This window comes from Acanthochromis polyacanthus, chromosome 2 (assembly GCF_021347895.1).
Source record: "Acanthochromis polyacanthus isolate Apoly-LR-REF ecotype Palm Island chromosome 2, KAUST_Apoly_ChrSc, whole genome shotgun sequence".
In the NCBI taxonomy this organism is placed as follows: domain Eukaryota; kingdom Metazoa; phylum Chordata; class Actinopteri; family Pomacentridae; genus Acanthochromis; species Acanthochromis polyacanthus.
The window spans coordinates 7,311,694-7,333,556 of record NC_067114.1 but is presented as its reverse complement, the minus strand read 5'-3'; the positions used below and the strand labels follow the sequence as shown (position 1 = coordinate 7,333,556).

Sequence of the window (21,863 nt, the reverse complement as noted above, 5' to 3'; positions counted from 1 at the left end):
GTACTGATCTGCAATCAGTTTCTGTGTTATTCTTCCGATTCCTCACACCAGAAACCAAATTTGGGGCTGATTAGGGATCGGAAAGTGAATGCCAGCAAATACCGGTGGTGTAACCGCCAAATAGACACGACCAAAATATTGCGGAACCTCTGTGCGCAGTCAGTGTTTGCTTTACGGACATAAAAACGATTGCTACAAACGAAGATAAGATGTATTTCTTTTTGTGCTCTAGTTGTTTTGGCGAAAGTGCTTAGATTAGTCACTCATAGTGGACTTGTCAGTTTTTTTTCACATTTTGGTGAGTTTTGGGCTCTTTGTTGCTGCTATGGGAGTTCACGGACTGTGGAGGCTGCTGGAGAGCACAGGAAAGCCCATCAACCCCGAGACACTGGAGGGGAAGATCCTCGCTGTTGGTATCCTGATCTGAGGATGATCTGTTTATCTTTCTGTTTGTTTTACATGGTTGTAAGACAGCCCTGTCACTTCTACTTTATTTGTGTATAGTATTGTATTACCCTTAACCAGATACTCCCAGACATCAGTATATGGCTGAACCAGGCAGTGAAGGGGGTGAGGGACCGTGAAGGCAACAGTGTCCAGAATGCACATCTTCTCACTCTCTTCCACCGCATCTGTAAGCTGCTCTTCTTCCGCATCAGGCCGGTGTTTGTGTTTGATGGAGACGCACCGCTGCTGAAGAAGCAGACCTTGGTAAGCCCTAATGGTTTCTAGAGAACCACACGATCCTTGTTTTAATAATAATCCATTTATTTGTAATGCACTTTTCGTTTCTCCAAAATCTCAAAGTGCTACATAAAAGATAGAAAATGATAAAAACAAAACAAAAAGGTAAAGTATAAATATCAGGGAAATGTTTACTTACAAGGTTTGTTTACAAGAAAGGTCTTTAAGCCTTTTTTTAAAAAGTGTTTTATTGTCTGTGGAGCTCTCAGGAGTCAGGAAGGGAGTTCCAGATGTGAGGGGCGGCTGAGTCTCCCATGACCTGGAGCTTGGTTCTGGGCAGGCGGAGGAGGTGACAATTATTAGTGTGGAGGTTTCTTTTGGATGATTGGTGGCAGAGGAGTTCTTTGATGTAGTCTGGGGCATCGCCATGAATACAGTGATGGGTGAGGAGAGCGATTTTGTACTGGATTCTGAAGGAGACGGAAGCCAGCGGAGCGAAAAGAGGATCCGAGCAGCACTGTTTTGAATGTATTGGAGCTTTTGCAGGCTCTTGCTAGGGATTCCGATGTGAAATGAGTTGCAGTCGTCCAGCCTGGAGGAGACACAGGCGTGGATGAGTGAGGGTGAGGGTGGGACGGAGTTTAGCAATATTTCTGAGGTGGAAATATGAAGACTTGCACAGATGTTTAATGTGGTTGTTGAATGTCAGGTGAGGGTTCAGTCTCACACCAAGGTTGGTAACTGCCAATAAAAGGGGAATGTTTTGTTCAGAAATAGTGATGGTGGTTATGGAGGATGATTGGCCGTGATGATATTAACTCCATGTGTAGTATGCAATATAAGTGGATGTCCTAATACTATGGTTTGTTTCTTTTCAACCATTAAAGCAGCAGCAGCTACAGCTCTCAAACAAGGAACCATTCCTTGAACAATTAATGGTATTCAGCAACCATCACCTCCTTTACAGTCCAAGAATGGCTTTAGTTTTCTAACCAAAATGAACAGAATCAGGATTTTGCCACCACAGTGGTACGATTCCTATCACTGCTTTCATTCAACATTGCTTTTCCTCCAGGCTCTGAGGAGGCAGAGGAAGGAGGAGTTGACCCATGAGTCCAAACAGACCAATGAGAAGCTTCTCAAAACATTCCTTAAGAGACAAGCTATCAAAGCTGCACTTGGAGATCACAGGTATGGGACGGGGGAAGTGTAGCGGTGTAGGGAAGGCAAATGAAAGTTAGCACATCCTCAGGAACAGCTTTAACATCCCAACACTAGGTGCAAAACAAATTCTGCTAGATCTTCCACCTGTTTCTGCTCTATCTTGCTTTTTTCCTATGTCCTGTCTAAACATACCTCTCCCAGAATTACTGTATTCTCAGATGTTTCTTTCCTGTCACAGTAAGGATCCTCTTCCCAGCCTCTCGAGTGTGAGGAGAGATGAGGTGGACGACATGTATGTTCTGCCAGCCCTGCCACCTGCAGAGGAGAAGGACAAAAGCAGGTCAGTGGTCTGGGAAAGGTTGCTGTTTACTTTTTATCATAGACAAAGTGGCAAATAATTCAGTCATAATAACACCAGAGTTTTCCAACCAACCTTTGCTAACACTGAGGAGGCTGGAAAGCTTCTTGCCTCCACATGTATGATTGTAGAGTCAGAGGCTCTAGAAAAACAAATGGCTTTCTTTTCATAATGTGAAATAATTGACGGTATTGTTTACTTTGTATAAACAGAGCTCAAAAATAACTAAACACCAGTTTCCTTGAATTAATCACAAGTTAATGTCAGCTGTGCATGAAAGAGCACTTTTTTCATTTATTTATATTCCAGTTATTTCATCTCTAATGAAAGCACTGCAATATTTTCAATGCTTTCTCCTCGCAGTTCAGAAGAGGAGGAACAAAGTGAAGGGGAGGAGACAGAAGACAGTTATTATATGTATCAGGTAAAATTACCAAAAATCTACCATCACAACCACACAGTAGTTTGTTGTAACTGATGATGCATCAGTATAATTTTGGTAATAAGAGGTAAGATATTCTGAAGGATTTTGCTTGATTGTTTTTTTTTTTTTTGGATCCAGCTGTGTTTCTGGCTGTCATGGTTTTAAATCAACAAGGAAGTTGTTTGGTCTTGTTTTCTTTCAACTTATTTTGTCTTTAAACTATCCTATGTGCTATGTTCAAAATAAATAATCATATTACACCAGTGTTTCTATGCTGGTTGGCTTCATCGGTCAGGCTTTCCTGAAATGTCCTCTTTGATAACTGACATTTGAAGCCAGATTCTTCATTGTGTTTCAGGGAGGACTGCGTGGAGAAACAAACTCAGTGGACATCAACTCAGAGGAGTTTGCAAGTCTTCCTCCTGAAATGAAACACGAGATTCTCAAAGACATGAAAGAGTTCTCCAAAAGACGTCGGACCTTGATTCACAAACCTCCAGAGGTACGGCTTGCACTCGTTCACGCTCCCGTTTCCTCCTCACAGCACTGACTTCACTGACTTCTGTTCTCTCCTTTGCAGCGCTCTGGAGATTTTTCCCAGTACCAGTTGGCTGGCCTGCTGCAGAGGAACAAGCTGAACCAACATCTGGAGGGCGTAGAGAAGGAGATGAATCAGCGGAGTGCTGGCAGCGCTCCACAGCTTTACCAAGAGGACGGAGATCAGCAGAGCCACAGCGTAGAATCACAGCGACTGGTTTCAGAAGACCATTCACATTATATTCTTATTAAAGGTGAGGCGGCTGTGATGTCATATTTACACTGTTATGGCACTCAGATGATTCTTATGAATGATTTATTGGGTCAATATATAATCATGGGACTTTTTGTAACATAGTTGACAGGTATCATAGTTGATATTTTTTTCTGTTATGAAATTGAAGGTTATTTATAAAGATATTGTAGTAAACCTGTTGACATGCCATAAATCCACACTTGACTCACACACTACTTTATTTTAAATAACTAAGAAAGCTTTGGAGTCTTGCCAGTCTTTACCTCAGGAGGAAATGACATCATGTGGAGCAGGTCATGTGATCTGGAATTAGCACATTTCATTGAGAGGCGTTTTTGTAATGGGTAAATTAGTTGGATTTCTCGGACACAGATGCAATTTATTTTCCATATAAAATTTGATATATTGCCAAAAAAATTGTCATGATTATCTCAATTTAATTAAAAGAACACAATCAAAACAATTTTTCAATAAGCTCATTTTAAGCCAATTGTTATTAAATTTGGACGGTTATTTAGTTGACATTTTAGTGATATCCAGTCATTTTTTATTAATAAGTGATTGTTTCCATAATAAATAATTATGGAATTTGTAAAGACATGATCATAATGAACATAAAAAAACATTATTTTTTTTAACTTTATCCCATGGACTTCAAAAGTCCCTTAATTATATATTGACCCTCTGATACAATTTTACTGCATTTGGTGCCTTCTAAAAATAGAAAACAGTGGTTGTCCCTTGAAGTTTGGAGATGAATCTATAATCTTTTGGTGTGTTTTAGACAGTAATTGTTGCAAAATTTTAACAATTTGGTCCCTTTAAAAGTTTTTTTTTTTGTTAAACAAACTGGATACTTGAGTCTGAAACTGTAAAATACAAGCATGTGTATGTTTGCATTTCTAAAAGGCCACTCCACTTTGTCTCTATAGGCTCCAAAAAGAATGAGAGTGCCCCTGAGAGCCAACCTGCAGTTTCACCCTGGTCTGGGAGCTCCCTGTCAGGCTGCAGAAGGCGGGTGGCGGACAAACCCAAGCCTCTGTGGCGTCCCATCTGTGAGGAAGACGAGGAAGCGCAGACTACCTCCTCAGAAGACTCCAAACCATCGGTTTCAAAACCGTCTGTGGGCGACACATCGCCGCCCTCGCCTCGGACACGCACGGCAATCCAGGCTGCTATGAACGACAGCTCAGATGAGGAGAAGGTGGACCAGCGTAAGGAAGATGGTAGCGTGTCTCCTCGTACACTGCTGGCCATCCAACAGGCTCTGAATGATGAAGAAGATGGAGCAGCTGAATGTATGACCCGAATAAGTAGCTCAGCCATAAAAGTAAAGGCAGATATTCATCATCCTGTTCCACAAGTGCTCATCAGCAGCTCAGAGGAAGAGACGGAACCTTCACCTAAAGGAACATCGGATTTTAAGAGGAACCCAGCAGGTCAAAGCTCAGATGTCAGGGACAGTTTGTTAGTTAGCAGCTCTGAGGATGAGATGGAGGAAGTGATTGGACAGAGAAACAGAGAACTTCGCTTGGCGGCGCTGCAGCAACCTCCCAGGACAGAGATGGAGTCAGAGGAAGAGACAAAGACAGGACAGCTGATGGAGGATTTAAGGGCAAAAAATAGGGGACAAACTGAGAAACAAGAGAAGCTTAATATAAGAGAATCAGACCACAATCCACACAATGCTGCTGCATCCAGTCCAGATACATTATCCATTAATCTCTCTCCTCAGTTATGTGGAAAACCTGCCGATGCAATGCCTGAAATTCATCCTGTGACCTTAAAGCAGAGCAGTGAAGCTCCAGAGAAGACGAATGGAGATAATGTGAAGTCAGAGAGCAGCGAGGAGAGCGAGTCAGAAGGTACAGTAGCTGTCAGTTTTACATTACAGCACATTAATAATCGCTTAAACCAGAGGATGTTTAAAATGAGCTGTTTCTGTGTTTTCAGAGAGCTTCATTGAGGTGTCAGAGGAAGAATTTAAAGAGGAGAATACAGATGATTCAGCTGTAATAACTGGAGAGAAAGAAGCTACAGATGAAGTCCACAAAGATGGGACAAAGAAGGAAGAAGAGTCAGAGGAAAGTTTGACAGAGACTCCCAGCCAACCAGCTGCTGTTCTGAATCCAGAGAAAGACAAAAAGAGACAGAATGAAGAGCAGATAGAGGAGACAGAGACAGAATCCAGACCAACAGAGGAAACTCCAGCCATCAACGAATGGGAGAACATTGATGTGGTTCGTATCTGTCAGACTCGTAGGGCTCAAACTGTTATTTGATTAGTTGACATTAAGACAGTTAATCTTCAGTTATACTGCTAATCTAGAAATAGTTTAAATCATGTTTATGACAAAAAGTGTCAGATATTACATACCTGTCCTTCCAACAAGACAAAACAAGGGGTTCAAAATGTAATTTTCATGTCACTCTGGAGAATTACGATGCTCATTTTTCTGGATTTTCTGAAATTTTCTATACCAAGAAACTGATCAATTAAGTTTACACAATAATAGTCAGAGCATCTGATAATTAAACTAACCATTATGATGGTCATTAGGTATCCAGACAACATCATTTAGTCATCATAGATTTTATTTTTGATGCCTCATTTTAAAAGATCAGTTGCCAAAGATTCCACAAATGATACTTTCTGGTATGAGTTGTTGTTTTGTCCAAACTTTTTTTTTAATTAAGTTTTTTTTTAGTGCTGGGTGCACCACAAACCAAATTCAGTTATTTTAATCAAAAACTTACAGTTTAGATAACACAAAAATACACAAAAATGAGAAATGAGAAATCTAGATGAATTCTCCTGGAAAAATTACCTTTTTAAAAAAACAAAACATTTGCAGCTTACTTTTTTCCACTAAAGAATGTGAAGACGCTGATGTTAAAGTGATTCCACCTCAGGCCCACTGGCTTACAGATGATTTCTGCCTGACACATTTGTCAACACAAGATTATAAAAAGAAAAGTCTTTGTTGAAATTGATATTTTTGAAGGAGAATATTCCTAAACTTGTTTTGTCCTTTTGCAGGAATTAGTGAATGACTTTAGGTGGCTGGATTCATGAAGCATCTCGTTTTAAATATAATAAAAACTGCACTGATTGGTTTTCAAGTTTGAAAGTATGTCATGCATTTTGTAGCCACACAAATCTTGGGAATATGCTAATTTGTCACATGTATTAGCTGGTCAGCTGCATTCTAGACAGATATTCAACAGGTTAACTTTCTGATGCAGTGGCTTTTTAAAAGATGTTTGTATTTGTTGTGCTTTAGGATGAGCTGGAGGCTCTGGAGAGCTCCCTTCAGGTGGAACAGAGCAACCTGAGGGAACAGAAACAGCAGCAGGAGAGGATGGCCAACACAGTCACTGGACAGATGTACTTGGAAAGTCAGGTATTTAGTTATTTATCTGATTTTTTTTTTACCTATTCTTGCTGCTATGGTGGTGAATGGTGGAACACTGTTTGTCTTTTGTCTTGTTTGTCAGTTTCAATGTTTGTTATGTAACAGAATGCCAAATGCAATCATTCTTCTGCAAAACAGATCTATGCATGGGTATAAATAAAGTAACCTTACCTTATCTTACTTTAGGTAAACCGAGCACAACACTATAAAATCTCATCAACACATGCAGACACACATAAATCACAGAGGCTATAGTCGACTTTTAAGCTTCTATCAGAAACAACAAAGTAAGATGACGATGCAAACATAGCCTCTGTCACAGAGCTGAGATCTGATAACCCAGAACAGGTGCAAGACCGCCTGGGGGATCCGTTACCCTGAGGTGTCTCTGCCAGACATTCCCAGAACCATTTCATGCTCTCAGTCTTACTTCAGTCTTTCCTTTGAGTCTGTCAGGTTGTGTGTTAGCGTGTGTTTGTCAGTTCAGTCGCACTCTGAGAAGTCACAGGCAGTCAGGATTTTCTGCTTCATAAACTCACCGCTGATACAAAACCCTGGAAGTGGCTGATGTTTGTTAATCCCATCAGCTGTTTGATAATGATCTGCTAAGAGCAAAGGCATCTCTCAGATGGCTGCAGAAACATATACATAATCCCCAGAGCCTGTTTAAATAAAAGGGGTATAATTGTGCGATGGCAGTTAAAAACATATTTAAAATCTTGGCAAATGGTGTAAATATCAACAAGAAATCAGTCTTTAAAGAACATGAAATGCAGTGTAACCTTGTTGGATCTTCAGCTTTGATACTTTGTGTGTTGTACGTCGTTTTCTTTTACTTTCTGAGTAATAAAATGTCTTAAAACCAGGAGCTGCTGCGACTGTTCGGCGTGCCATTCCTGGTGGCTCCGACGGAGGCCGAGGCTCAGTGTGCAGCGCTGGATCGCGCCGACCAGACAAACGGGACCATCACAGACGACTCGGACGTCTGGCTGTTCGGAGGGCGACACGTTTACAAGAACTTCTTCAGCCAGAACAAATACGTGGAACACTACCAGTACAGCGACCTGCAGAACCAGCTGGGTCAGTAAATGCTTCGATTAGATTTAGCTTGTCTATAATTAGGCCACATTTAGAATCTCTTGACGCACTTTGGTGTCTGTTTTACATGAATTTCTAAAAGGTTCAATGAATATTTTCCATTACAATTTCTCTCTTTTGGTGGCAAATGCATCTATGCAAATACTCACCAATTTTCTTTTTTAATTGTTTTACTTTGGAGGCATTCTAGTTGAATCAAATCTCTTAAAACTACTCAACCTCCTGTTAAACTCCAGTAGAAATATCTTTTCTGATGGCCTCTGCAGACTGACATATATGGGTCTATACATATATATATATATATATATATATATATCTCCAAGGTGTTTATAGGCTATATATTTATGTACTGTCATTCTCATTCACATGGTTGCAGCTGCAGGTGGTGTTATTTTGCTGTTTTGTTGCCCACGGAAACAGGAGAGCAAAGTGTTGAAATAGTGCTAGGATAACACATCACAGCAGGAATCTTATAAACTAATATCACACATATCAGAGACAGGTGTCAGCGCTGGTGGTGGCTGGCAGGCTGGCAGCAAAATCTGTTTCTCTCCTCCTCCTCATTTGTCAATTTTACCTTCTGACAACCTGTAATCTCACCTCGTGTGCTCTCCCCTCTCTCTCTTTGTCAGGCCTGGACAGGACTAAAATGATAAATCTGGCCTACCTGCTCGGAAGCGACTACACAGAGGGCGTTCCGGGGGTCGGATATGTGACCGGCATGGAGATACTGAATGAGTTTCCAGGGCCGGGTTTGGAGCCGCTGACACAGTTCAGGTGTGACGGTTTGTTTTGTGCTTTAGTTTAATTCTAAACAAATGGAGATGGAAAAGTTAGCAGATTTTTAAAAGTGCCAGTAAAGGTCATTGATATTGTGTTTTTAGTCTCACCCTTAAATATTATTCAAGTCAATGTATAATTGTGGGACTTTTTGTATCATAGTTGACATTTTTGCTGTTTTCAGGCCTAAAATCAACATGGCCGCCTATAACCAAACACCACATGGCATTTTTAGAAAACGATTCTTCTAGATCAGGGGTGTCAAACTCATTTTGGTCCAGGGGCCGCATACGGCCTGATTTGATCTCAAAGGGGCTGGACCAGTAAAATTACAGCATAATTACCGAGAAGAAACAATAAGTCTATGTTTTTCTGACGTTTTATTGCAAAGCAGAACAAGTATATTGGAAAAATCTTTACATGTAATGAATTGTCCTTTTAAAAATTATATTAGAAACAACCAGAGATTAATGTAAGTGCAATTTCAACAACACTATGACTCAGTTTAACATTTATTTGTGTGCATTACAACTGATCACAGTGATTGTACAATGGCACAACATATTTAGCCACAGGTATGTGTAACTTAAAAACATAGTCCTGGAATTAAAAAAAAAATCTAACTTATCAAGATATAGAAATTTTTGAAGTCCGTTTTCCACATCTGGGAAGTAATTGTGAACACCTAAATTAACTCTGCACACCTTTAAATCTTAAGTAGCAGCTATTTTATACACACAGATAAGAAAGTAAAGTTGTTACCTGCCTTGTTTATGTATAAAATGTACATGTAAAATATACATAAATAAAACTACATACATAACATGGATGCATCCATTAGAAATAATATTCCACTCAACCAAACACTTTTGTAGCGAAATTTAGCAACTGTTTTTTTTCCTAGGGCAACAATGTTTAAAGCAGCATTTTACAGGATTTATTTGTGCTTCATATTTGCTCCTGAAACTTGACATCTTTTAGCCTGCATCAGTATCAGGCATCATGTCCTGAGCAGCAGCCAACTTCAGCACGTCAGTTAAGTGCTTATGTTTGACCTTTGTGCACAGTTTTGTTTTATTAATGTTCATTACTGAGAAAACCTGCCGGTACGGACCCCCCCGGCGGGCCGGTACCGGTCCGCGGACCGTACATGTGACCCCTCCGCACACAGGTTGAGAGTATTACTGCTGCAGTGAAAGCCAGCTACCTAATTGCTAGCAAAGCAGCGTTAGCATCAAAGCCGCACTCTGAGGGGGAGTTCTTTAAAACTTGCCCGCTGAAGGCTGCAGAAATCGTCAGTTCTTTGATTTAGAAACATCCAGTACATGTTGATGATTTCTGAAGGCTTATCAGAGTCTGCCTGGTTTTTGCTTCCTCCCTGCAGTACCTGGTGGTCAGAGGCTCAGGAGAAAAAGCGTTTAGCCGCTGATCCTCGGGATACGAAGGTTAAGAAGAAACTGAGGGACCTAAAACTGCACCCGGGTTTTCCCAACCCTGCGGTGGCTCAGGCTTATCTGCAACCTGCTGTTGAACAGTCGGACAGCTCCTTCAGCTGGGGACGCCCACAGCTCGACATGATCAAAGAATATCCTTTCACTGTGTGTCTGGGGCAGGCGTAAACTAACCGTGACGTCACCCGTTGGTTTCAACGGCAAGAAAATGAAGCCCGGATTTTGCTACTTCCTGGTCGCCGTTTTGGATTTTTTGGAGCCAGTGACGTAAAAAGCGTCATCAAACAGACTGGACCGGAGAGCAACTGGGGGCAGGATTGTCTGAGAACTCTCTTATCCCGCCCACGTTTTGCCGCAGAGGCTTCTGTTGCTGTCTATCAAGTATAGCCACGCCCCCTGACTCCGCCAACTTTAACGATTTATTTAAAATTCAGTATTGATTTATTTTAAGATCGGCCACCTGATCTCTCATTTTGACCATGAAAACTAACGGGGAAAAAATCCTGAGCTGTAGAAAATCAGTCTATCAAATTTTATTTTCTCCAAAAATGAATTGGGGTCTATGGAGAAAAAGCTTTTTGGAGCCAGGCCTAGCGGACGGCGTGATATTGCAAGTTTTTGACACTTCCGGGTTTGCTTCAATTCTGGAGCCAGATGCTACGTCCATTATATATACAGTCTATGGTCTGGGGGCGGGGGGTGCACAGTGCAGCAGTGGTTAGCACTCTTGCCTTGCAGCAAGAAGATCGCCGGTTCAAATCCTGGCCTGGGCCTGGGATCTTTCTTCATGGAGTTTGCATATTCTCTCTGTGCATGCGTGGGTTTTCTCTGGGCACTCCAGCTTCCTCCCACCGTCCAAAAATATGCTGAGGTTAATTGATGACTCTAAATTGCCCGTAGGTGTGAATGCGAGAGTGATTGTTTGTCTGTATAGCCCTGTGACAGACTGGCGACCTGTCCAGGGTGTCCCCTTCGCCCGAGTCAGCTGGGATAGGCTCCAGCACCCCCCGCAACCCTAGTGAGGATAAAGCGGTATATAGAGGATGGATGGATGGATGTGTGTCTGCGGTTGTCTGTATCTTCATGAACGTATGAAGTTTCTTTAACCAGCATTTTACGTTCTGTCTGAGTCGTTTTGGCTGGAGCAGCCGGAGAACAGAGGAGACTCTTCAGCCAGTGATCAAGCAGCTCAACACCCAGCAGGTAACTGTGAGACTCTCCTAACCTCCTAAAACAGAGTGATTGAGATTTAATTAAAAATGTACAGTGGCGAAAAAAAGTTTTCGGACACCCCATGCATTAGTGAAATATTGCATTAAGAATCGCTCTTAGGTTTTCAAGTGCAATTTCTTTTGATACAATCACAGCCAAAATACTAAACCAATTCAACAAAAAAAGCCATTAAAAATGTAAAAATTGATTGGATCCATAAAAATACATCACAAATTTTGAGTATTGGTTCATTTTGGTACCAGTGGTCCACTAATGGAGGTCGTGCTTTTTGTTAAAAGACACAATTTTTGTTGCTGTACTTCGTGTCTATATAAAGGAAGCACATTTGAAAGTTTTTCAGAGAAAAAAATGGCTAAAACAAGGAACTTAATGCAGGTAACACGCCTGAAGTTACTGATTCTCAGCCAGGAAGGGTACAGCTGCCACCAGATAGGCAGGAAGTGCAGATGCAGAACTTCAGCAGTTGGATATGCTCTGCAGAAATACAAATGAACCAACAACTTTGAAAACAAACCATGATCTGGAAGTCTAAGGGTTTCTTCAGCAAGAAATGATCCGCATGCCAGCATTACTTTTTATTTCTAGTCCTTTTTGGGCTTATTGTATTTTCAATAGTGCATTATATTTATGGCTTTTCTGCTAGGCATTGAAATTTTCTATTTTCTGAGCAATACCTGGCCAAAGAACTTCATTCAGACTTACATTTTTTTATCTTATTTTCTTAAGTCTTCCGTCCTGTAAGCACACTAGAATCACCGTCTCTTATTCTTAGTCGCACTTTCCTGTATATCTCCAGTTTCACTGTGTGAATTTAAACATCAGTAATGTAGGAAATAAAACCGCCTTGCCGTCATCTGTCTGCTCTCATCTGTCTCTGTTTTGGTTTAGACTCAGCTCCGGATCGACTCGTTCTTCCGCATGGAGCAGCAGGAAAAGCAGGCGATCCGCAGCCAGCGACTCCGCCGAGCCGTCACCTGCATGAAAAGAAAGGAGAGAGAAGGAGGAGAGGAGGAAGAGGAGGACAGCGAGGAGGAAAAGCATTCCCCAGCCAAATCTAAGAAAGGGAACCTGAAGAAAGGAGAAGGAGAGAAGGGAGAGGAGAGGGTAATGGCAGGAGGAGGGTTTCTAGGTTCAGAGGTGATGGTTGAGTCTCCTCTAAAGTCTCTCAAAGACGTCAGCAGCAGCAGCCAGGAGTCCATCTCAGGAAAGACTTTGCCTCAATCTCCTAAAACTCTACCTCAGAGGACCAGAAGCAGCAGCAGCAGCAGCAGCAGCTCAGGCGAGGACAGTGATGGCGGTCAGAAAGTCGCTATGGTTACAGCCAGATCTGTGTTTGAGGGCAGCCGACGAGGGCGAGGAGCAAAAAGCACGAGAGGAAGAGGAAGCACGAGAGGAAGGGGCAGGGCGAAGAAGTTGTGAGGACTTTAGATAAACGTGAATTGTAGTATTTAGTGCAAAACACTGTCAAATGTCTGTGAAAGTAGATCTGATATTCATGGGCTTGACTGATGAATTTTGTAAACGATGGATGAAATTTAAAATATTTTTTGCTGTGTAGAGGTTTATGTGTAGCAAAATGGCATTACTTTTTATAAAATCTTTGAAGTACATATTCTTGTCTTTTGTCATTTGTTGAAGGTGCAAGTCTTCAGCATCACACATCCTTTACATTTCTTTCTGGCTATGTTTCATTCATCTTTTAGGTCTTTCTTCACACATAGCCACTCTGCTTTAAACACAAACATGTATTTCTGCACATATTAAATCGTTTTGTTATTTCTGCTTTCTACTCTATTTTAGCTCAAATTCTAGGTGTTTTTCATCTGTCTAGCCCAATTTAAAACCCATCACTCCTCCTTTTCCTTCTCCAGCTCCCCTCAGCTGCTCGGTGCGGCAGCTGCTGCTGTCAGTCAGCCTCACTGCTTTAGACGGGGCTTTAGAGATGCCCAGTGAGAGCTAAAAATGTGTTGGTGAAGTTGAGGTTCGGTGGGGGGATTGTTGGACAAGAAGTTGGGAAACACTTTGTTTGTGTGTAACTTAAAACTACAGAAGGTTGCCGTTAACAGCTTGCCAGAGATCAGGATCCACAGTGACCCAATTTCATCGGACTTCTTTCTGGACCACAAACCGAGAACCGCAGTTGGCCGATATAGATCTCCTGGTTTGGGTTTTCTTGCTCTTGTTGTTGGACTCCTTCAGACGTGGAGGCTCAGCAGTCTGAGGGAATGGAGGACTCCAAAACCAAAGAAGGTTAGAATTCGGAGTAATTAATGGCCGGCAGAAAACTCCATAGCTTTAGTGAGTGTAAGCAGAATGGGGGGAGCAATAATAAGTTGCATGCATGCATACAAATCTACATCTGAAGCATCAGTTGTGTCAAATGCTAGATCTTGCAAGATGTGACTGTTTTGATGTATTTATATTCTGCATACGTCTCAAACAAAGCTATGAATTGTGCTCCCCGACCTCATTCAACCTTTGCATTGTCGCTCTGTGGGCTCCCCTGACCTTTTCTCTAAAGCAGCATTACATAATTGAAATTGTGGGTCTGCTGTCAGCGGCTGAGTTACAAACACAGCGGGATCAGAGAGGCATTATGAGCCTGATTTATAGCGCACAGAATCAGATGTTGCCTACAATAAGATAGGAGGCAAAAACAATATGATTACTCATCGGTTTAATTTAAGACTGGAGGACTTCAGGGCCACTTTTAGGTGATGCACAGTTGACAGGATAAATGAAACAGCTGCTAATTCTGTACAGCTGTTTTCCTGGTTAGAGGTTTGTGTGTAGCAAAATGGCATTATTTTTCATAAAAAATCTTTGAAGTACATTTTCTCGTCTTTTGTTGTTTATTGCACCGATATGTTTGGAATTAATACATAAATGATACACATATTTTTAGAATAATTTTCATAGAGTGTTTTATAGGAATGCAACTAGCTAGGTCTTCTGACTATTACTAACTATTTTGATAATCAGTTAGAGTTATATTTTAGGGAATAAATGAAATGAAGTAATAAAATGTGAAAAACGTGCAGCTACACCTCTTCTCCTGTGTCACCTGACAGCTGTGAGCAAATCATTTGTCTACTATATGTTTTTCTCTGCATTTTACTTACTCTCTATCCAGCATCACACTGCATCTAAACTTGAAATAAACTTTTTTTTTAACACAATATCTGTCTGTCCTGTGGATCCAGGTGCTGCTGTGGATGCAGAGCTGGCCAAAGCCATAATGTCTCGGCGCTTCAGCCCGTCTCTCATCGGCACAGAGGCCTGGGAGGGATACATCTTCTCTGACATGGAGATCCGCATCAAAGAGTCCACAGACCTCTATGGAGCTGTACTATGGCCTTCAGTGAGCCCAAACATTATCTTCAACAATTAACTGCCGTACATCTTCTTCATTTTGAACCCTGTCACTGAACAACAAACCCTTATTCCCCAAACAGGCAATTGTGCTGTGTCACTTCTTAGAGACCAACCGAGACAAATACAACCTGACTGACAAAAATGTGATTGAACTGGGAGCTGGAACTGGACTTGTCACCATCGTATCCAGCCTGCTAGGTACTGAAACATAACAGTCCAATGACTAACTTTAGTCTCATCTTTTAATTGCTTTCTTGTTGCTGTTTACATATCATTTCCTGTTGTGTCTCTCACCAGGGGCTAAGGTGACATCCACTGACCTCCCAGATGTGTTGGGGAACCTCCAGTACAATGTGATGCGCAACACCAAGGACCGATGCAAGTACATCCCTCTGGTAGGTTTCTATTCCAAATTACAGCTTTGATAATACGTGGAATATATTCAGAAAACTGTACAGCAATGAAAAAAGACTGATCATATAAAGCACCACTTCTGGATGTAATATACAGGTGATCCTCGACTTAAGTCAGAGTTCCATTCCTACAGTGTGATGTAAGTCGGTTTTCGCCATAAGTCAGAACTCCTGCAAAAATGTGAACAAAGCCATTATGTGCGTCACATTATGATCAGTTCTTCGGAAAAGTCATGAATACCAACGACTTTTATGCATGTATGAATCATTTTCCGTGTTTGATCGATGTTTGTCAGTGTTTTGCCCTGTTGTGAGTGTTTCATTATTTCTAATTTCACTTTCATGGAGCTGCCATCAGAAGAGTCTGATTTGTGCTTGGGAGCCATAATGAAGGACAAAAAGTTATCGAATGTAGCACAATCCAAGGTGACGTGCAACCGGGGAACGTAAACAAATCCACGTAGCCAGTTCCACATAACCAGTTCTGATGTAACGACGAAACGCTGTAGGTCGATGACGTTGTAAAACCAAGTACTCCCTGTATTGGTTTAATACTCATCTCTTTTTCCAGGTCACTGAGCTGATCTGGGGTCAGGAGGTGCATCAACGTTTCCCACGTGCCACACATTGTTTCGACTACATACTGGCAGCTGACGTGGTGTATGCACATCCCTACCTGCAAGAGCTGATGGACACCTTTGACCACCTGTGCCAGGAAAACACTCAGATCCTTTGGGCAATGCGTTTCCGCCTGGACCCAGAGAACAGCTTTGTGGATCGTTTCAGGCAGCGTTTCCACGTGGAGGAGCTCTATAACCTCCCCAGTCTGAGTATCAAACTGTACCGAGCCTGGAGGAAGGACAAGAGGACTAAAGAGGAAAGAGAGGCAGCTGCCTGAACCATGAAACACACTGAGAACTCTGTATATTTGTTGTCTGTGAGTGTCTGTGAATGGTCAAATATGTAAAAGACTCAAGAATCACCACTGCAGGGTCGTATTCAGTGATTTTTTTTTTCTAGCTGGATGTCATCCATCAACAACATGCTCACTTGATCTCTTGGCTCTCTTTGTTGTTTTTGGTTCAGTGGCTCACAGCACAATAATGTGGTTGAATGTGGCTCTGGATTTTTCCAGTGGTTTTCTGATGACAGGGTAGATTTTAAATAAGTCTGTTGCTGTGTGATAACACGATCAGGTTTTATTACAGCTAGAAGTGCCAGTTTCAACAAGGACTGAAGAAACATTTGTGTCAGTATCTCAGTGAGTCTTGAATGGATCAACTCTAAAGTTACAGTCAGGCTGGTTCTCTTATGATGAATCCTCTGTGGACCATGACAACGAAGGTGCAGTCTTCAGGCCACACTTCACAGTTTTTGCCCCATCGATGGTAAAAGTTTCAAATATGCCACATTTTTACTCTCATTTAGTAATTTTTCATTCATATGAAAATTTTGGTTTTCTGATATATAATTTAAGTTGCTATAATTGATATTTGTATAATAACATTGTCACTGTGATAAGTCTGCACCTACAGAGAATTATTACTTAAATTTGGAGCTTTTTCTATTATGATGAGTTTCGGCTGATCATTTGGTTCCTAAACAGCGATGATAAGTCAGTATTGTTTACCTTTTGTCACCAAGTGGCCAAACCAAGTAGTTATTGCAGATTTAACATAAAAGCTTCACAAGACCACTGCTTGAATATAGATTTTCACTTATACCTGACTCACCAATATCAAAATATGTTGTTTAAAGTTTTTAAATAATAGATAAATGTGTGTTTTTTGTTAAAGATAATCTCATTTACTAGATGGGACAGTAACATATCATAAAAGCACAACAATATTATTGCTAAACTTTTAAAAATATATTTATTTCATTCAATCACTCTTACAAGTTACGAAGAGCCCAATAATGACGAGATGGTCAAGTTTACCAGAGCATAACAATAATAATCAAACTGCATGTTTAAAACTATAAGAACATGCAATTAGAAATCAACAAATTCCATAAGCACATATCTTCTTTGCAACATAAAACTTAAGACTTTCTTAAGGAACATTTCACCAGCAAAACACTCCAAGGAGGTCAAACTAAAGATCACATCCGTATTGGGCACTGATGCCACACACAAAGCTTTCATGTTTTGGAAACTCACCAGTTATTTTGATTATCTTGGAAGGAGCGAGTTAGAGTCACTCGCTATTAATGTGACCTATTAAATCTGATATCTAATTTATGATTCAACATATTCAGGGTAATTTTGTGTCCTGTCCTACCTCCTCTGTTTGCCTGCATGGAGGACATGTTGTTTGGTCCCAGAATGAGGGGAGCTGTAAAGAGCTGGATTAGGGAAGAACAAGAGAGGCTACCTAAGCTTGTGGCATTAGATGTCGCTGCCATTGTCAAGACAAACAAATACTCAACAGCTGAAAATTGTCTGTGGCTTTGGAGTGGTGTCGGTTAACTTTGTCGCTCTTTCAACAGCTTCTTAATGACAAATAGCCTTCCACTGAGAGACGCTGCTAATATGCTACCTGTCATCAGGCTTAAAAACTCCCATCTTTTATCCAAATAAGGCGGCTTCATGTCAGTAGCACAGCTGGTATATGACCTGAACACTGCAAGTTCCCGATTAACGTGTCAAGACACCTCGAGGTCCTGGATGGGTTTCAAGGTTTGAGATACGTGAAACTAGAGGGGCGATACTTCATGGTCAGGGGCTGCTGAAATGTAACTGAAGAGAGACCTAATTGAGTTTTATATTACTGGAGCTTCCTTCTTTTCTCCGGGGCCTTGATACATGGGGGCTGCATACCGTTGTGATCCTGTTGCCTCCCATTTTTGGTGAAGTAATCGAGGTCATCGTAGGAAAAACAAGCAAGTAAGCACAATATGGACGCGTTCCAGACAGAGTGCGTCATTTGTAAATAGACTTTTGATGGGATCTCCTCTTCAGAATTGCAGAAGGGACACCAACTTAACTCTTTGATGCATAACAGAGGTTGAAAGTGACCCATATTCAATGGAAAATGGGTATCTCTTGACCCATGTTGTGCTTCAAAGGGTAAATAAATGAATAAAATCAAAGTAACACTTCCTCTAAATCTATCATTTGAGCATTTCTAAGTACATAAACATTTAATAAAAGGTTTATGATGCATGATAATGCAAAATAACTTGACAAATTTCACACTATTACAACTGCATTTTACTATATTTCTATTTATTCTCTATAAGTACAGCAGCCTCCACATACAGGTGTCCATACGATGAGGTATTGCTGCTGATCAGTACTTAAACTTACATCCTTAAATTGTTTAATCCGCTAATTGCTATTAAGTAGAGGATTTGCAGTCAAGTGTGAATCAGCCAGTTTCTCTCGTGGGTTTTAACTGTTTTGGTAATAACATTCACACCCAGCAGCTCTCTGCCAAAATGCTTCAAGCCAAACACAAATTATATACTGCCCTCCATTTTATTACGGTTTATACCCCTACGTACCCCTGCATAGTCCCCAGACTATTTGTAGACTGCCAAGTAAAACTGATGCATTCCCAGCATAACGTTCAAAATGTGGACTCATTTTAACCCACAGTTGTGTCCAAATCATTCAAAGCTTAAGATCATTACAGTGAAATTAACTAAAAAAACAAACAGTTGATACAAGTATTATTTCATATCATATTCAGTATGAGGTTACAGACCGTGGAGAATTTCTGCAAAGCAACCAGCACAGAAGTCCAGAAGCAACAACTGGAAGCAAAGATGCATGACCGTTGATATCGTGACATTCCCACCATTCCCTCTCTCTCCTTCTGGCTCCGTCTTCGACTCATCTTTGTTGTGCGTGTTGGTATCTTACGTGTGCTGCGCTCCCGTATCTTGCTTGGGGTTATTTCTCGGGGGCACGGCTCTAAAAATACCCTCATGCCCTTGTGATGACGATGGGTGTGTCCTGCAGGATGCTGAGCCCCTATAACCTCGCAGTCAGAGGTCTCCAGATGAAGTCAGATCGCAGGTCTTTTACTGGAAAATAACGCAGCTGCAGGTAGGTCAGAGGTCACATGTGGTGTGTCTGAACTTTGAAGTTTTCTCCTGTATCTGGAGGAAAGGGCTTGTAGATTGAACTTTTTACGATTTAATCATATTTTAGGCTTTGGCAACATGTCTGACTGCATTCTTTAAAACCTTTTAAACTGTGTTTCTGTATGTATATTGTGCTGCATTTATGGACAAATACAGCTGGAATTAAAACACAAGACATATGTATTAATAATGCATTAATGTGTATTTTATAATAAACAACGCTGTGGAAAGAAAACATCATCAAAAATTATGTATAGAGCATCTTATATGGTGCATACTTTCTTTCTGTATCTGCACTTTTGTTTTAATTATTTCAATAAAGAATCCATACCTAAATTTTGACCTTTTTACTCATTCTGTGAATTAATATCTGTCCAACGCCGTAGAGCATTTTGTATGGATACTTTGCACCCATGCCTTGGAGAGGAAGCTTTAATAAGAGGTGAAGAGGAGGAAGAGGAGGATGACTGGGACGAAGAAGATGAAGAAGATGAAGAGGAGGAAGAAGGTAGGATAAACTACTGTGGTTCCTTGGTGAATCAGACCACAGACACCTGAGAGTCTGACTTTTATACGTTTCAGATTACACAGAAAAAGAGGAATCGGCTGCCGTGAAGCAGCAAACACCAGCCTGGGCTCCACGTTTCTTCTACAGATTAGGTAAAGAGATGTACAACTATGTCGGCGAGGAGATCGTCATCGAAGAAGGTCTCGACTCGTATGCAGGCATGATATGGCCAGCGGTGAGTAGCACTGTTTCTCAGATTTGAAACCTTATATCTATTTATTTCCATGATATTCCACACTGAATCTGTGAGCAGTATTACATGTATAAGTCCTCTTTTACTATGAAGGACCTCTGATCTTAAAACTTGAAGCTGTACAATGACTTATTCTTTTCATATCATGCAGCTAGCAACTTATATTTTTCGTTGCTTTTCTAATGTTTTGACAAATAACTAAAGTCCACCTTACTATGTTGCCTGGAGGTTTCAACCACATTGCATGTTCTTAATCACTCTGTTAGATGGAGTTGACATGCCGGCTCGGTAGCTGTAATAACGTTATAAAACAAGACTTGTATTTATTTTTGCTTAATTTATCAGCCAACGTGGCTAAGAAGTCTGAAAAGTGTAGTCAGGGTTGAAATCATGCCATGAAAACTCAGCAAACTCCAATTAGTGGATGCAGGCTATGGGTTGAAAGCTCAGGAAAAGTATCAGCAATGAACTTCCATTTTATTTAGGGCTGCACAAAGGTTTTAGGTTCTGAAAGCAAAGTAAAGAAACATTCAAAAACAATCTCATGATCTAAACTTGCACTCAGTATTTTGGGCAATCTGGAGAGCTTCAGTAGGTCATACTACATATGTGTCTGCAATTGCTTTGAATGTCTATTCTTCTTTATGGATTTTGAAACTATTTTTGGTCCATAAATGTTTACTTTAAGAAGTGAGGATTTATTTGGTAAGTGAACATGACTACTTACCTTCATTGAACTATTTGCCTCTGAAGTACAAACAACCAATACTTTACAAAAAGTCAGTCTCACGGTGTTTTTTATTTACACTGACTGTACTTGTTCTCAGGCCTCGGCTCTCTGTCACTACCTCGACACTCATCGTCAACAGCCGAGTCTTGTGGACAGAACAGTCCTGGAGATCGGAGCAGGAACAGGGCTGGTCTCAGTCGTAGCATCACTCCTCGGTACGCAAGAGGAGACAGATCTAGTCTCATATCCAAACCTGTGAGGTTCTAACGGTGTTCTCTCTCTGTCCTCAGGTGCCTGGGTCACAGCCACAGACCTTCCAGAATACCTGAGCAACCTGAGAGTGAACCTGTGCAGAAACACCAGGAGCCGCTGCAGACACACTCCCCAGGTGGCAGCTCTGTCCTGGGGCTATGACCTGGAGGACAGCTACCCTTCATCCGTCTACCGGTACGACTACGTGCTGGCTGCTGATGTGGTCTACCATCACGACTTCCTGGACGAGCTCCTGGCCACCATGAAGCATTTCTGCAAACCAGGAACGACTATTATCTGGGCCAACAAGATCAGATTTGAGTCTGATCTGACTTTCATTGAGAATTTTAAAAAAGCCTTTCACACAAGTTTACTCGCTGAAGATGGAGAGATGAAGATCTTCATAGCAACAAGTAGAGAAGGAGAGCGAGAGTGTGATGCAGGGTTAGAAATGCAGGATCTCTTGAGAGAGGATGAGGAAAGTGAAGAAGAGCATGTGGAGCACAAACACAATGAGGCTGAGCTCGACTGTGACAGAAAAGAAAATGGCATTGACATCACACAGGGACCTGACATGTTAGAAGCTGAAATAAGAGATGAAAAGGAAGAAGTGGAGGAGATAGTGGACCTGAGGACAGCCGACTATGAAGAGGATGAGAAGGATGAACCAGAGGACACTGACTCAAAACATGAAGACATAACAGGTGATCCTCTATAACAGCAAAGATGCTCATTTGTGTTAGCATCTAAAAGTCCAATTTTCTCCTATTTATTAAAGGATCAATTCACCCAAATTCCAAAAAAAGACATTTTCTTTACTTCACTAGGACATGAAGATA

At 41.2% G+C, this 21,863-nt stretch overlaps 3 protein-coding genes and 1 long non-coding RNA gene across 4 annotated transcripts; 3 read left to right on the top strand and 1 right to left on the bottom strand.

Moving 5' to 3' along the window:
• The first annotated feature begins 148 nt into the window (after positions 1-148).
• On the top strand, positions 149-13,011 carry ercc5 (excision repair cross-complementation group 5). The gene is made up of 15 exons (XM_022191545.2): positions 149-413; positions 536-711; positions 1,760-1,875; positions 2,087-2,188; positions 2,570-2,630; positions 2,989-3,132; positions 3,211-3,421; positions 4,356-5,288; positions 5,377-5,663; positions 6,708-6,827; positions 7,706-7,919; positions 8,570-8,714; positions 10,102-10,302; positions 11,287-11,371; positions 12,290-13,011. Exons 1-15 carry the CDS (start codon positions 326-328, stop codon positions 12,818-12,820), a joined length of 3,414 nt encoding a protein of 1,137 aa, XP_022047237.1. The 5' UTR covers positions 149-325; the 3' UTR covers positions 12,821-13,011.
• Positions 748-3,242, bottom strand: LOC110949455 (uncharacterized). The gene is made up of 3 exons (XR_002595582.2): positions 3,125-3,242; positions 2,041-2,163; positions 748-1,276 (listed from the first exon to the last, which is right to left on the bottom strand). It is a non-coding gene; the product is annotated as an uncharacterized LOC110949455 (long non-coding RNA).
• Positions 13,012-13,183: 172 nt separating the features above from the next.
• Positions 13,184-17,431, top strand: LOC110949454 (protein-lysine methyltransferase METTL21E-like). Its single transcript, XM_022191547.2, has 5 exons — positions 13,184-13,651; positions 14,605-14,762; positions 14,857-14,974; positions 15,074-15,171; positions 15,761-17,431. Exons 1-5 carry the CDS (start codon positions 13,627-13,629, stop codon positions 16,085-16,087), a joined length of 726 nt encoding a protein of 241 aa, XP_022047239.1. The 5' UTR covers positions 13,184-13,626; the 3' UTR covers positions 16,088-17,431.
• A 2,246-nt stretch (positions 17,432-19,677) lies between these two features.
• Positions 19,678-21,742, top strand: LOC110949465 (protein-lysine methyltransferase METTL21C-like). Its single transcript, XM_022191558.2, has 4 exons — positions 19,678-19,789; positions 19,864-20,024; positions 20,870-20,987; positions 21,063-21,742. The coding sequence occupies exons 1-4, from the start codon at positions 19,678-19,680 to the stop codon at positions 21,740-21,742; spliced, it is 1,071 nt and encodes a 356-aa protein (XP_022047250.2).
• Positions 21,743-21,863: the final 121 nt, after the last annotated feature.

What these genes read in the sequence shown, in the direction of transcription:
- LOC110949465 (XM_022191558.2), top strand. Translation starts at nt 19,678, where the DNA reads ATGGATACTTTGCACCCATGCCTTGGAGAGGAAGCTTTAATAAGAGGT. An exon ending in AGATGAAGAGGAGGAAGAAG is followed by an intron (nt 19,790 to 19,863) that starts GTAGGATAAACT and finishes TATACGTTTCAG; the next exon opens with ATTACACAGAAAAAGAGGAA. An exon ending in AGTCGTAGCATCACTCCTCG is followed by an intron (nt 20,988 to 21,062) that starts GTACGCAAGAGG and finishes CTCTGTCCTCAG; the next exon opens with GTGCCTGGGTCACAGCCACA.
- LOC110949454 (XM_022191547.2), top strand. Translation starts at nt 13,627, where the DNA reads ATGGAGGACTCCAAAACCAAAGAAG. An exon ending in GGACTCCAAAACCAAAGAAG is followed by an intron (nt 13,652 to 14,604) that starts GTTAGAATTCGG and finishes CTGTGGATCCAG; the next exon opens with GTGCTGCTGTGGATGCAGAG. An exon ending in GATGCAAGTACATCCCTCTG is followed by an intron (nt 15,172 to 15,760) that starts GTAGGTTTCTAT and finishes CTCTTTTTCCAG; the next exon opens with GTCACTGAGCTGATCTGGGG.
- ercc5 (XM_022191545.2), top strand. Translation starts at nt 326, where the DNA reads ATGGGAGTTCACGGACTGTGGAGGCTGCTGGAGAGCACAGGAAAGCCC. An exon ending in AATGGGAGAACATTGATGTG is followed by an intron (nt 5,664 to 6,707) that starts GTTCGTATCTGT and finishes GTTGTGCTTTAG; the next exon opens with GATGAGCTGGAGGCTCTGGA. An exon ending in GAGCCGCTGACACAGTTCAG is followed by an intron (nt 8,715 to 10,101) that starts GTGTGACGGTTT and finishes TCCTCCCTGCAG; the next exon opens with TACCTGGTGGTCAGAGGCTC.